Genomic DNA, 14,179 nt, shown 5'->3' with positions numbered 1-14,179 from the left:
TTAAATCAACATTTTTAAACTCAAACCAGATATATCATATCGTCTATGTCTCATCATTGTAATAACATAGTTAAATAGATGTTAAAATATATATTAAATAAATCTAGTTATTTTTAAATGAGCTGTATAATACCTAATTTTTTGGATATTTTTATAGCCGTAAAACATATAAAACCAAGAGTAACCAAACTGAAATTTATGAGAAAAAAAAGACATCCAACAAACTGAGGTTAGGACTTTTGAAAAAAAAAGGAAAAGAGGATTGCATGCAGAGTCATTACTGAATATGAAGAACTTGTATCAGCACCAATGGTCAAAATGAATCCAACCAGAACTAAGAAGAAGACTCATCAAATGATAACGACCTCCTCCATGGCTCGAATGATAATTTCACATCCTGTAGAACGTTTTGTGAGTTTATTAACCTTGTCGACTATTTCTGATTCCACAACATATCGAGGATCATAAGCTGTGGGGCTCAGGATGAGTTTCTTGAGTATTGCTGAGTTTCCAAGAAAGTAACTTGTTGCTTTCATCTTCCCTTCCTCCAATTCAAGTTGTTCTTGTATCTCAACACACTCTAGAGTCGATGACACACACCGCGGCACATCTGTGAGTTCCAATCCCTCCTCCATCTCCTCTGAATGAAGAACCTTCTGCAAACACACACACACAAAAAAAGAGCAGAGTATTGAATAATACACATATCCATAAAAACATAAGGACAACAATAATGGTTTTACCAAGACTAGGTGTTTGAGATTGGGGCAACACTCAAGCAAGGCTGGCATAAACTGCAATAACTTGCCATGGAACACTGCTTCTAAACGGGATAAGTTGTTGAATTTAGGAATCATTCCTTCTTTTGAGTAAAGATCAAGGGCCTGCAACACGAATATATAATAAATATAATACAAGCAAGTGAGAGGTTTTGAATATAAAAAAGTCCATATATATATATACCTTCACTGTTTTGGCAGAGATGATCATATGTCTTACACTCGATATCCCATTGAGAAACGCGCGGATTTCAGTTCTCTTTGATGCATCCGACGGATCAAAAAACTCGCCAAAGTTGACAACAAACTTGATATCAAGCTCAACCACCAACAAACAAGACAGTTTCTTTACCACGACGCTATCAAACTGATCTTCTCCTAGACTCATATGCTCTAGCCCTGGAGCATCAATCTCAACTGTGCATCTCACTTCCGAACTGCAATCCCATCTGTGCTTAAGCGGCACACGAAACTTCTTCAAGCTCCGAGACCTCACCCGCATAGCCGTAAACTCCTCATGCCGACGTGAATACTCATCATCCAGATCCCTCACCAAAGTCAGCTCCTCAAGCACAGGACATCCCGACACAAGCTTCTCCAGATGCACAAGCCATTTAACTTCTTCAAGATGCAAGAATCTGAGACAAGGCATGGACACAAAACCAGGATCCATAAGACCAGAAGAGGAGAGCTTTAAGTAAACCAATGTCTTGCTCGTGAGTAGATTCATAGGCATGAAGTCAACAACAGGTAAGAGATCATTAAGAGTGTCCTCATAATAATCTGTACTGCTCACAACATCTAGATGCTGTGTCCCCCGGTCAATCATTGTACCGATCCGGTCCGTGAACCCGTCTATCATCGTGTTCCTGCACTTAATCTTCACTTTAAACAGACTTAGCTCAGGGCTAAACTCGAGAAGCTTGTCAATGAAGCTTAAGAAGCTTAAGATCACTTCATCAGCATCATAATTAGGAAGAACAGAGCAGTCTAAGTCAAGACCGGGTACGCTTAAATACACATTCTCCCATCTCTTAGACAAAACACTTGTCTGGACCGATTGTTTTGTCGGAAGATGTGAGAGTATGTGAGTTAACAGAGATTCCGGCAATCCGCTGATCCTATCTCGCCCAGACATCACGAAACGAAACCCTAAGAGCATCAACAAACAACAAACAACATATAAAAAAAGAGATCTTGATCGAATCCTAGGCGTTGAAGAGTTTCCCTAATCAATCACAAAACTTTATACTACAAATGAAACGAAAGACTCGATGGATTGGGTTTCTGAAGAACTCACCGTGGATTGGGTTTGACGTTTGAGTCGCCGGAGGATTCTATCGGCGGGAGTGATCGAAAGCGAGAGAGAGAGAAAAGTGACAACTTTCGATATCGTTTAATATTTATACGATTGAAGCGGTTACGGTTCCATCTTCAAAAGAGCGTTTCGAAAGTAAAGGTTTGTCTTTATTGGAGTATTAAATATTCCTATTTTGGAAGAGAAAAGAGGTGGCTCCCCTGAGACCACAATTCGATACCTTCCCATGGATCTGTTGGTACATTTGGAAGGCAAGAAATGATAAACTATTCAATAGGAAAGAAGTATCCCCAATTGATATCCTTTAACATACATCCCTGGAGACAGAAGTTTGGAGGAAAGCAAACGAAAAGGAGGAAACAAATGAAGAGCAGGAAGACTCTCCCCTTACTGAGACTGAGGCAGTGCCCCTTGGGATGGCCCAAATCCCTACCTGCCAAATTGATGCATCATGGATTAATAATGGCAGTGTTAGTGGATTAGGATGGAGTCTTAAGGATCAAATGGACATAGAACTCTTCGGATTACGTGCGTGCCAGAGGAGCCTCTCTGCCCTGCATGCGGAGATGGATGGTCTTCTTTGGGCAGCCGCTTGTATGAGAGACATGAGGATAACCTCGGTACGGTTCGAGACGGACTGCTCGGATCTAGTGGAGATGATAACAAACCCGGCGGAATGGCCAGCCTTCGCAACAGAGATCGAGGTTTTTCAGAGGATACAGGAGGGCTTCGAGAATGTGAGTTTGTCTCATATTTCTCGGAGACGTAATGGTCGGGCAGATGCGCTAGCAAAGAATGCAAGGAACAGAGGCTACATGTTTACCCATATAGATCAGACCCAGATAGATGGAAGTGCTCTTAGGAGAACCGGCTCGTCTACTCTTCACTTGATCTAGTTTTTAGATGGGTTGGGGAAAAAAAAAATCGAGTATTTTCAGGAAAAGTACATTTTTTTCATCATCAATACTAGGAAACTAATCGAAATATATAATATAGTGAAAATATATATCTAATAGTTATATTTTCATTTTACTTTTTTCAAAAATTATATTATTTTATATATCTCATATATTTATTAAGTTTTTATCATACATAAATTGTGAGATATATTATGAAGGCAAGCTGACCATAATGTGTGTAGTTAAAAAATTAAAAAAAAAAGACATGTAATGTTGCATTGTTAAAAAATTAAAAGAAACGTGTGAAAATGCATCGTTGAAAACTTAAAAGATATGTAAAGAGTGTATCGAATAAAGACACTTCATTTGTTAAAACAGTTCGATGATATCAAATCTTATGAAAAAAAATCTTGTCCGTTAAATTATAAAACTGTGATAAACTCAACTTTATATTAAATTTTTTCTCAATAAAATATGATGATATCAGCGAAAAAAAAACTAAAAAAGTTTGCTAGTATATATATAAGAAAAAATTATGTGTCAAAATAACTCTATCTATGAAATTTTTCATAATAAAGTATATCACATAACTTGTATGTTATTTGTAAACCTTTTTATAAAGAGTAAATAATTAATATTTAATCTTAGTAGTCTTGATAAAAAAATAGTAAAAAATTAGTAAAATCTTTTTATTTTATTAAAGAAGAATTTATTATTGGTTCTTTTATTAAATCCCTAAAATAATTTTTAAATGTTATTCCCCTATATAATTTGCAGTAATTCTAAAGTTTCTAATATATAAATTTTATTTTCGCTTTTAAACTTTCATCAATTGCTGCTATCATTGATTTTTTCACTTAATCTATTAGCTTCGGCTCATTGTCATTTAAATGAAACCGATAATATGCTACCTTTTTCTAGTGGTACATGTGGGTACGTATATAAAATTACATTTTTTTTTTTTTGAAAAAAGGCTTATATAAAATTACATGTTACATCATATCCAAAGGAACAAGGATTAAATTACTAACTTTATAGACGCAAGTGGTATTAAAATACTCTTATGTCTTCTCAACCACAACAAAAGATTTAAGATTTAAATGTTTTTGATTTTATTATCCCACTGCAGTAAATAACAGTAGACTTTTGGAGCAGTTGGAGTTGGATTGAATCGGATGGATACATTGTCTCTCTTAATCATTGACGTATGTATTAGAGTCCGTACAAACCTTGATTAATGCAAAAGTCGCCTTGTGGAAATCGCCAAATGATTATTCAAATCGTATAACACGTTTTCCAACTCCACTATAGAGTTAAAACACACAAATAATTGTCTATATATTTTAGCTTTCATCTAAGCTCAGCTCTTCATCCGAAACACATCAGAAAGAAAAAAACAAAAACAATGTCAACTTTCCTCTACTTTCTCTATCTTTTGCCTATCTTCTCAGTTTCCTTTTTCATCATATCAAAAAAGCTCAAACCCTCGAAATGGAAACTTCCTCCAGGCCCCAAGACGCTTCCCATCATCGGAAACTTGCACAACCTCAATGGCCTGCCTCACGCGTGTTTTCGAAACCTCTCCCAAACGTACGGTCAGGTGATGCTTCTCCGTTTCGGATTCGTCCCCGTGGTCGTGATCTCATCGAGAGAAGGAGCAGAGGAAGCTCTCAAGACCCAAGATCTCGAGTGTTGCAGCCGACCAGAGACGGTCGCGACAAGAATGATCTCTTACAACTTCAAAGACATAGGGTTCGCTCCTTACGGCGAGGAATGGAAAGCGTTGAGGAAGCTCGTGGTTGTGGAGCTTTTGAACATGAAGAAGTTTCAGTCGTTTAGTTACATCAGAGAGGAAGAGAATAACTTGCTGGTCAAGAAACTTATGGAATCTGCTCTGACGCACTCCCCTGTAAATTTGAAGAAGACCCTTTTCACGCTTGTTGCTAGTATCGTGTGTAGGCTCGCGTTTGGGATAGATATCCACAAGTGCGAGTTCGTGGACGAGGACAACGTTGCGGATCTTGTTCATAAGTTTGAGTTGGTTGTGGATGGTATTGCTTTCTCAGACTTTTTCCCTGGAGTTGGTTGGCTTATCGACAGAGTTTCAGGACAGAACAAGACACTGAACAATGTTTTCTCGGAGCTAGACACTTTCTTCCAGAACATTCTTGATGATCATCTTAAGCCTGGAAGAACCGTGTCAGGGAACCCTGATGTTGTTGATGTGATGGTTGATCTGATGAAGAAGCAAGAGAAAGATGGTGACTCTTTCAAGCTCACCACAGATCATTTCAAAGGAATTATCTCGGTAAGTCTTCTTCGACTTTTAAGTTCTTGCCGGCCTCCTAAACCTTTAAACTCTAAACCATATTCATAAGGTTTGAAACAATTGATAAATGATTAGTACATATATATATATATATTTTTTTGGACAAAAATGATTAGTACATATATTTTCTTGATCAACTTAAGAGTCAAATTATTTATACACACCCTTTGTTTCAAGAAAATACGTGTTTGAGTTTTTTTATACATAACTAAAAAGACATTAAATTTTGATTATAAATCAATTATTTTGTGATTTACTATTTCCTACAATTTTAACCAATAAAAAATTCGATAAACACGATTAATTATTTGAAAATCTACAGTGTATCATTATTATCTAATTAATAATACAATGAAAAAAAATTAAAAAATGTATTTTTAAAAAAAAATATGGATTATTTTGAAACGTGAACAATTTTCTCAAATAGCTATTTTTAAGTTTTTATCACAAAAATAGCACTAAAAAAAGAACATGACCAAAATAACCCCTTTTATTTTGAAATTTTAATTTTTTCTTAAATTTGAAAACTTATCCCCAAAACTCCACCCATTAATTCTAAAATTTAAGTCTATATTAGTTAACCCTTGGATAAAAATACATATTTTGGTTATTTTTACTTTTTAATAAAACTTATTTTGGTTATTTTCTTCATTGAAATATATTTTTGTGAAAAAAACTTTAAAAGTCTATCATAGGAAATTTATTTAATATTTTGGGAACATGTATTTTTATTTTGCTACATCTAGGACCTGGTTCTGCTTGAAAACATTTGAAGTTAACATGTCTCCATCTTGCTTTAGGACATATTTCTTGCTGGAGTAAACACTAGCGTCATCACACTGATCTGGGCCATGACAGAGCTGATCAGAAACCCCAGAGTGATGGAGAAAGTGCAACGCGAGATTAGGACAACACTTGGGGACAAGAAGAAGAGTCTAACAGCAGATGATCTAAACCACCTTCACTACTTCAAACTCGTGGTCAAGGAGACATTCAGGTTACACCCAGCAGCTCCACTCTTACTCCCAAGAGAAACAATGTCTCAAGTCAAGATCCAAGGCTACGACATCCCCGAGAAATCCCAGATGATGATCAACATTTACTCGATAGCACGCGATCCAAAACTCTGGACAAACCCTGATGAGTTTAACCCTGACAGGTTTCTCGACAGTTCTGTAGATTACAGGGGACTAAACTTTGAGCTTTTACCGTTTGGTTCTGGTCGGAGAATCTGTCCAGGGATGAATATGGGAATCGCCACGGTGGAGTTGGGACTGTTGAATTTGCTTTACTTCTTTAACTGGGGGTTGCCTGAAGGGAAGACTGTGAAAGACATCGACTTGGAAGAAACTGGTTCGATCATTATCAGCAAGAAAACAACTCTTGAGCTTGTTCCACTTCTTCATAACTTCAACAAATAGTGATTGCGTTATGTGTTTGCCCAAAAAAAAAAGTCAATGAGTTATGTGTATATGTTCTCATCTTCTTTTCTTTTTTTTACTGGTTGTGTTGTTTGGATTTTTGTTCACTTTGTATAATAGGTTAAGCAAATTAAATAGAACTAAATCTTGTATGTATGGAATTAGATATGTCAACTAACACCGTTTTGTAGCTTGAATCCACTCGGCTCTATAAATTATTTAATTTATGTTTGGTTATATAAATCCAAAAAATTGAAAATTTTCGAAGTAAAAATCTGATATTTTAGAATTAAGCTTGTCTAGGTTAAAACCAGCTCGAAAAATCCAAAAGTTAGCCATTGGAACAAATTTTAAACATTCAATTTTATTACGGTTGGTTTAAACCCATTATATCATAGAAAACAAAATGAAAGATGAATTAAATAAAAAAACTAATGACTTTTTCCATATTAACTAACATACCATGTCAATTTTATATGAGTCTTGATAACTGCATAGCCTTGAATCAACTAGTGTGATTGGAAAATATAAGATAAAAAAAAAAAAAGAGGGAAAACAAGAAGAAAAATAAAAGTGAGAGAGAAAGTAAACTAGAGTAAATATATTTACTCTTGTTTGAATTGGAGTAAATTTATTAGTGGGTTTTACTCTCTTTTAACGGTAACTAGAGAGGTAAGAATAGGAAAAATGTTTTTTCAGAGTAAATAGGAGTAACTGATATTTTCCCTTCAGTATTTACTCTAGAAGTGACACACCCAACATTCTACTTTCTACAGCCCTAATCTCAGTGATTTGATTTAACTAACTACATGTTGTGTCAGCTGGCGTCAACGTTTCAACAAACGACGACTTTGGTATCATAGTCATTCTTTAATTTGAATGTGTTACGTGTTGCCCTCTAACAACATGTGTCATGAATCGTTACCAAGTTTTGTCATCATCCAAGGAAAAAGTCTAATCTGATTATCTTTGTTGGGATTGTGAAATCCCGTGTCCAACTCTATCTTATCTTATTAGTACGATATTGTCCACTTTGGGCCTTAGGCAAGCCCGCATGGTTTTACTTTTGGTTTCCATCCCAAAAGGCCTCGTACTATTAGAGTTGGACATCTCTTTTATATATTAGACTCTTCTTGTCTAATTCTCCAATGTGGGACTTAGTTTGTTATCTCACATTTTCCCCCTCAAACTAAGGATCACATTCATCTCGTGTCCCACAACTGACTTCCAGGATCTTCTGACTTGATTTCTGCCACACACATCTCATTCCTAACTCATAGGATACCCATTCATCACTCATTCATCATTCAAAGGGTATTTCGGTCTTTCTTGCAGATTTCTCGTCAACCTGGCTCTGATACCAATTGTTGGGATTGTGAAATCCCGTGTCCAACTCTATCTTATCTTATTAGTACGATATTGTCCACTTTGGGCCTTAGGCAAGCCCGCATGGTTTTACTTTTGGTTTCCATCCCAAAAGGCCTCGTACTATTAGAGTTGGACATCTCTTTTATATATTAGACTCTTCTTGTCTAATTCTCCAATGTGGGACTTAGTTTGTTATCTCACATTCTTTACATTGTCGTAAGACCTTTTGGTTTAAAAGTCATTCTAACTTTTGTCTTTATATTTCGCATATTCAAAACTCTGTTTCCGCCCAACCAAAAAGCAAAACAATGACAATCTTCCTATGTTTCCTCTCTTTCTTACTCTGTCTCATTCCGTTACTCATTTTAGAATATGTCAAACGACCGAAACGAGAGCTTCCTTCAGGACAACCCAACCTTCCTCCGGGACCAAAGTGGCTTCCGTTCATCGGAGTCTTTCCCAGCGTCAACAAAATGTTTCATCTATTTTTTCGGGATGTTCCCCAAAAGTACGGGCCAGTGATGCTTATCACTTTTGGAATAGACATCGTCGTGATCTCATCTAAAGAAGCAGCGGTGGAGTATCTTGAACGTTGCGACCCACCAGAGACTGTCCTTGCGTCTTCTGGTGAAGAATGGGAAACTTCAAAGTACCTCGCTCTGATCAAACTTTTCAACACGAAGACTCATTCTTTTAGGTTTATAAGAGAGCAAGAGAATGACTTGTTGGTCAAGAAACTCTCTGAATACGCCTCGATACGATCTCCGGTGAATCTTACGAAGACCCTTTACACATTGGTCTCTAATACGATGTGTAGAGTCATGTTCGGGAAAAATCTCGGAGAGTGCAAGTTTATCGATGATGACAGCATCGGGGAACTTGTGAAGAGTTTTGATATGGTCACAGAGTATTGTTCCTTCCCTGAAATGCTCCCTTATGGATTTGGTCGGCTCATTGACCGGATGTTTGGTCCGAGCAAGAGATCGAAAAAGGCGTTTTCGGAACTCAATACTTTCTTTCAGAACATTCTTGATGAGCGTCTCGAGTATGGAGGAATGGTATTAGAGAACCAGGATATCATCATCGACCTGATGATCGATATGGTGAAGGAGCAAGAGGAAGACATAGATTCAATCAACCTCACAACTGATTATCTCAAAACAATCATCACGGTAAGTTCTAACTTATAGTAAACCTCTAATGCGAATTCCACAGTAGTCACATCTTTGATATGTGTTGTGAATAAACAACAAATGCAAACTAACTTTTCAAGAAAGCAAAACGAATTTATGCGTTTAGAGTTTTCGTATTGATTATGTGAATGAATTAATTTATAATTTCTTAAATCCGTATTTATATTAGTCTCAAAACCGGATTTACATTTTCCTTTAGAAAAACATCTTTATTTTAGAAAAAAATAATTTTTCTTATCCTAATAATTATACCATATCCCCGCATCCTCTAGATGTTCGTTCTTGATAACGAATGCTAGTCTTTTTACTGATGTAGATACTTCCAAAATTAACAATATGTTACTTGTATGCGTATGTGTCAGGACATGTTTCTTGCGCAAGTGAATACAAGTGTCACCACTTTGGTCTGGGCGATGACAGAGCTTATCAGAAACCCAAGAGTTATGAAGCAAGTGCAAGACGAGATTCGGACAAAACTTGGGGACAAGAAGGAGAGGGTTACGGAAGATGATCTAGACCAGCTTCATTACATAAGGCTCGTGGTTAAAGAGACATTCAGGTTACACCCTTCCTTTCCACTTTTGCCTTCAAGTGGCCAATGGTCTGGAGACAAGATCCAAGGTTATGATATCCCCAAGAAAGCACTGATCATGATCAATGTTCCTGGGATCGCACGCGATCCAAAAGTCTGGACAGAACCTGATGAGTTTAATCTTGATAGATTTGTCAACAGTTCCATAGCTGACAAAGGACTTGAGTTTGAGCTATTACCGATCGGTTCTGGTTAGAGAATATGTCCTGAAACGAGGATGGCCACTGTGGAGTTGGGACTGTTGAACCTCCTCTACTTTAGGGCCAAGGACATTGACTTGGATGAAACTGGAATTATCACTCTCAGCAAAAGAACAGCTCTTGAACTCGTTCCAGTTCTTCATCACTGAATCTCAATGAGAGAAAAATAATAAGAGAGAAAGAATGTTTCCTTAATTCAGCTTCTTGTGTTTGTTTTTTTTTTTCAAATAGTGGTGTGACATTGTTACATTCTATAAGTTTTTTATCTAACTAATGATACATGAATCAATAATAGTCTCTGTAATAGTTGTTCCCCTGGTAACGTTGATTGTTGCTCTGATGAACTTCTTCAGCAGTAATCTCAGCAGACAAAGTATTCGTCTGCATGGTTCTCCCTACAGGCTCCTTGAGATACATCTGGTCATCCAAGTACGCCGTGATGTCGGTTATGATCGTCTGCAGATTCGATGCGTCCTTTCTCGCCCTCAGTCTTGGCAAGAAATGCTCTCTGACAATGTTCACAACTTTCAAGAACTGAGATCTGTACCTCTGGTGAAGACCAAACCCTGCCATCTACACACACAGACATATACATACCATAGTCAAGATTTAGATATGTTTTTTTTTTAATTCAGAAAGCGTTCTTGGTACCTGGAGAAATGCGTTTAAAGCTGTTGCGGTAGCTCTGGTGGCTGAGGTTTTGTTAAGGAACCGAGCAAGCCAAGCCCATCCTTGATCAATCCCATGAATGTTAGTAACACCTCGAATATCGTTCTGTCATTTACCAAAATAAAAGAACCCATATTTATGTGTAAAATAGCAATGTAGAAGACATATAGATGAATAAAGACTTAAAAAAAAACCTGAACAAGTGCACCGTAGAGTCTCATTGTGGAATCTAGTTGTTCATATGCGTCTGAGTCCCAAGCTGACTGAAATAATTACAGAGAAGATTATTAACAATGGGTTTTTAACCAATTTGAGTCAAAGTCATTTTTAAAAGAAGATTAGTTAGTTACCTGTGAGTTAAGAATATGCTTTGGGACAGTGTAATTGCACGCTTTGTGAAATTCAGCAAGAACAATATCCATTGCTTGTGGAAACTGTGTGCATCAATGGTTAGATGATGTTCAGTAACAGCAAAGAGAGTTTTAACTACAGAACCAACAACAAAATTTTAGGATGGTGTACCTGCGAGGTGACGTAAACGATGACATAGCTGCCTGCAAAATGATCTTTAGCGGAGACTATCTGAAAGAATCAACAAACGTTAATGCCATCAGTCCCAGTTTTCTTATCACAAGAGTCTAGTCCAGCATATGAACATATCGCAGAGGGCAACAATCTGAGTCGATTCCAACATCTAACATAAACAGACCACATACACAAGTTACCTTCTTTGCAAAAGTTGCAATGCTGATGGACACCGGACAACGAGGGTCTCTGAATATTTTGACAATTTCGTTGCTTTTCTTACTGCAAAACAAAAAAGCAGAAATAACTTAAGTTAAAAAAGACTGAAGAGTTAACAAACCTTCTTCAACTCTATTTGAATCTTTCTTACCAAATGCTTAAAATTGACATTTTCACAAGTAAATGAAAGATCATGGCTCCTATATTAAAACGCTAAAAGAGACATATACCACTAGAGAAAAGAAAGGGCAAAGCTACTATCGAATGTAACAGATGATCTTAACCTTGTTTGGGGGAAAAACTGACAGATTAGATGAAGAAACCATGAATCATACCTGACATTATCCTTTGTTCCTCTTATTTGCTTTATAGCCCTTGTAATTTGCTTCTCAAAGCTGCTAAAGTCCTACAAAGAGTAATAAGAGAATCAGATGGTTTGTGAGCAAATGGGATGATATGATTAACACACATGAGAACATAAGAAAAAGATAGATACCTCGTTTGGACGTGATCTTAGCGACTGGTTCGTAGCTTCTAACTCTTCGAGCTTCTTCAACCTGTGATTCTCCAATGTCAAAGCACTTTCTGCAGCTTGGATTGATTTACCTAGCATCATTAATAAAGAACAAACACATCAAGAAATGAGATCATGGCAACGTAGAAGACCACTGTGTATTCAGTAGAAAATAGCTTACCCCCAGCTTGAGCATTCGATGCAGCTGAACTTCTCTCCCTCTCAGCCTTCTCTTCCGAAATTCTTTGTTCAGCAGCTTTGCGATCTGTTGCTTCCTTTTCAGCTGCTTCTTTAGCTGCTTTTCTCTCAGCTTCTTTCTTTGCTTCTTCAGCTCTGAGTTTTGCTTGCATCTAGAAGAACCAAAAGAAAAACAAATTAAGCAAACTTTGTAGACTAAGGACAACAAAGTTCAACTGATAAAACCATACTTCAGCCTCAGCACGAGCTTTCTCTTGACGTATCTTCTCTTCTTGGTGTGCCCTTTCTCTCCTCCTGGCTTCCTCTTGAGCCTCCTCGCTCCTTATTTTTCTTTCTTCTATTTGCGATTTGATTTCATGCTCACGTTGGATTGCAGTCAGATGAGTATCGAGTGCTTCAGCACTAGAACACAGCAACGAGAAAAAAAATCATTATTTTCCAAAACCTGCAGACACTGGAAGGAGAAATAATCACAGAGCTTACACTTTTCGCTGGTACTGAAGATCAAGTTTACGCTCCACTTCTTTTCTAGTTTCTTTATACTTTTCAACCCGGGCTATTGCAGAGCGAGACGTTTCAATCTCTTGCAATATCTCCGTCTCAACGACTGATATTTGACTCCTAATATCTTCCTGTTATCAAGAGATCCAAATCATCAATCAGTTATATATATATACCAATCGAAATACAAACACTCAACAAGTATCTATTTGCCTCACCTTAACTTCGGTTTCGTGGTCGTTGATCACCTCGTAAAGTGCACTCTCAGCCAAACCCATCTTACTCAGCAGAAAAGACTCGGGTTCATAGTCAAACTCATCATCAGATTCATCACTATATAAGAAGTAACTGATTAGAAAAAAACATAGAACAGCACTGAAGAGGTCTTTCACAGTTTCGAAATGAGAAAGAGAGAGTTGGTGGTAATCACCTCAAGTACAGATCATCGCAGGCAAAACGTGTCCCTTTCGTACAGAGTTGACGATGCTCTTCTTCTTCTTCTTCACTCTCTTCATCTACATCACTCTCCATCTCATCTTCTGATACACGCATCACAAATCCTCCACCTCTCCTTCCCATCCTTTTCAAACACGCCAATGTAACTAACATGAGAAGCAATTCTCTCCCTTCTAAATATTAAACTAACATAACCCTAAACCAATGCAGAACTCAATAAAGAGCTTAAACACTGAATCAAAAGACAAGAGAGAGAGATACATACCGTAAGGCTGTCTGAGTGAGAGGCTGAGGAAACTTTGAAAAGACATTGAGCTTCTTCTCAACAGACTCGATTTCAGAGAGTAAGCTAGCGAAGTTCCAGTTAGGCTCAGGGTCAATGCTAATCCCATCGACGCTTCTCGGACAAGGAGGTTCCAAAACAATCCCCCTGCAACACACAAAAAGAAGCTAACTTTGAATTTGAAATAGAGAGAGAATAGTAAAATCCCCAAAAAGAATCGAAATTTGAGAAACCCTAAAGGGACCCCAACTCACTGATGAGCTCAATCAAGAACACACCCACACGCATCTGAGTTTCGAAAGTTCACAATGAGATGTCGGAAACTTACATTGTTGGCTCACTGGTGAAAAAGAGAGAATCAATTTACAGAGGAGAACGTCTCGCTTCTTCTCTGGGAGCGATAAAGTTCATGCCTTTTGTTTCGAGAGAGACTCTGAATCCAAGAATTTTGCAGCGCCCTCTGTGTAGAGCGCGAGCCCCAATGGGGACGAGGAAGCGTAATATCAACGCCAAACGATGTCGTTTCCATGAGTCAAAGAAAATAAAACCCGCGGCTACGAAGAACCGGTCGGTTTAAATCAGAACAGTGTAATAGTTCCCAATACTAATGGGCCTACGCACCAAAAATTAGTAGTTTGAGTTTAAACTATGTTTAACAAAAATGTTTAGTTTGGGAAATCTTGTGTTTATGACAAAGCACACAAAAGGAGTAACT

General features: G+C 37.4%; 3 protein-coding genes and 1 pseudogene across 5 annotated transcripts; 2 read left to right on the top strand and 2 right to left on the bottom strand.

Annotated features, from left to right (window-relative positions):
* Positions 1–167: 167 nt before the first annotated feature.
* On the bottom strand, positions 168–2,288 carry LOC103843081 (F-box/FBD/LRR-repeat protein At1g13780). Its single transcript, XM_009119781.3, has 4 exons — positions 2,080–2,288; positions 964–1,931; positions 744–884; positions 168–656 (listed from the first exon to the last, which is right to left on the bottom strand). Exons 2-4 carry the CDS (start codon positions 1,915–1,917, stop codon positions 351–353), a joined length of 1,401 nt encoding a protein of 466 aa, XP_009118029.1. The 5' UTR covers positions 1,918–1,931; positions 2,080–2,288; the 3' UTR covers positions 168–350.
* Positions 2,289–4,031: 1,743 nt separating this feature from the next.
* LOC103843078 (cytochrome P450 71B7) lies at positions 4,032–7,283 on the top strand. The gene is made up of 2 exons (XM_009119777.2): positions 4,032–5,304; positions 6,126–7,283. The coding sequence occupies exons 1-2, from the start codon at positions 4,402–4,404 to the stop codon at positions 6,744–6,746; spliced, it is 1,524 nt and encodes a 507-aa protein (XP_009118025.1). The 5' UTR covers positions 4,032–4,401; the 3' UTR covers positions 6,747–7,283.
* A 265-nt stretch (positions 7,284–7,548) lies between these two features.
* LOC103843197 lies at positions 7,549–10,272 on the top strand (annotated as a pseudogene).
* On the bottom strand, positions 10,270–14,012 carry LOC103843077 (protein GLE1). Of its 3 annotated transcripts, none has more exons than XM_033279017.1 (15): positions 13,793–14,012; positions 13,447–13,611; positions 13,156–13,305; positions 12,944–13,073; positions 12,708–12,856; positions 12,455–12,626; positions 12,208–12,376; positions 12,009–12,118; positions 11,848–11,918; positions 11,494–11,575; positions 11,291–11,350; positions 11,119–11,202; positions 10,963–11,031; positions 10,751–10,873; positions 10,270–10,672 (listed from the first exon to the last, which is right to left on the bottom strand). In XM_033279017.1, coding segments are annotated over exons 1-15 (1,824 nt in total). In that variant the 5' UTR covers positions 13,795–14,012; the 3' UTR covers positions 10,270–10,384. The 3 variants fall into 3 exon arrangements, with proteins under 3 accessions (XP_033134908.1, XP_033134909.1, XP_009118023.1); XM_033279018.1 differs by having other exon boundaries at positions 12,211–12,376; XM_009119775.3 differs by having other exon boundaries at positions 12,944–13,058.
* Between the last annotated feature and the right edge of the window lie 167 nt (positions 14,013–14,179).

This window comes from Brassica rapa, chromosome A09 (genome assembly GCF_000309985.2).
Source record: "Brassica rapa cultivar Chiifu-401-42 chromosome A09, CAAS_Brap_v3.01, whole genome shotgun sequence".
Taxonomy (NCBI): Eukaryota; Viridiplantae; Streptophyta; class Magnoliopsida; order Brassicales; family Brassicaceae; genus Brassica; species Brassica rapa.
This window is presented reverse-complemented; position numbering and strand designations above follow the sequence as displayed.

Excerpts from the sequence above, each read along its gene's own strand:
- LOC103843077 (XM_033279017.1), bottom strand. Across the intron at positions 12,377-12,454 it reads AAGCTCGTGCTGAGGCTGAA|ATGCAAGCAAAACTCAGAGC; the intron begins GTATGGTTTTAT and ends TGGTTCTTCTAG. Across the intron at positions 11,203-11,290 it reads TCGTTTACGTCACCTCGCAG|TTTCCACAAGCAATGGATAT; the intron begins GTACACCATCCT and ends TGATGCACACAG.
- LOC103843081 (XM_009119781.3), bottom strand. The coding sequence starts at position 1,917 with ATGTCTGGGCGAGATAGGATCAGCGGATTGCCGGAATCTCTGTTAACT. Across the intron at positions 885-963 it reads TCTCTGCCAAAACAGTGAAG|GCCCTTGATCTTTACTCAAA; the intron begins GTATATATATAT and ends TTCGTGTTGCAG. Across the intron at positions 657-743 it reads ATCTCAAACACCTAGTCTTG|AAGGTTCTTCATTCAGAGGA; the intron begins GTAAAACCATTA and ends GTGTGTTTGCAG.
- LOC103843078 (XM_009119777.2), top strand. The coding sequence starts at position 4,402 with ATGTCAACTTTCCTCTACTTTCTCTATCTTTTGCCTATCTTCTCAGTT. Across the intron at positions 5,305-6,125 it reads ATTTCAAAGGAATTATCTCG|GACATATTTCTTGCTGGAGT; the intron begins GTAAGTCTTCTT and ends ATCTTGCTTTAG.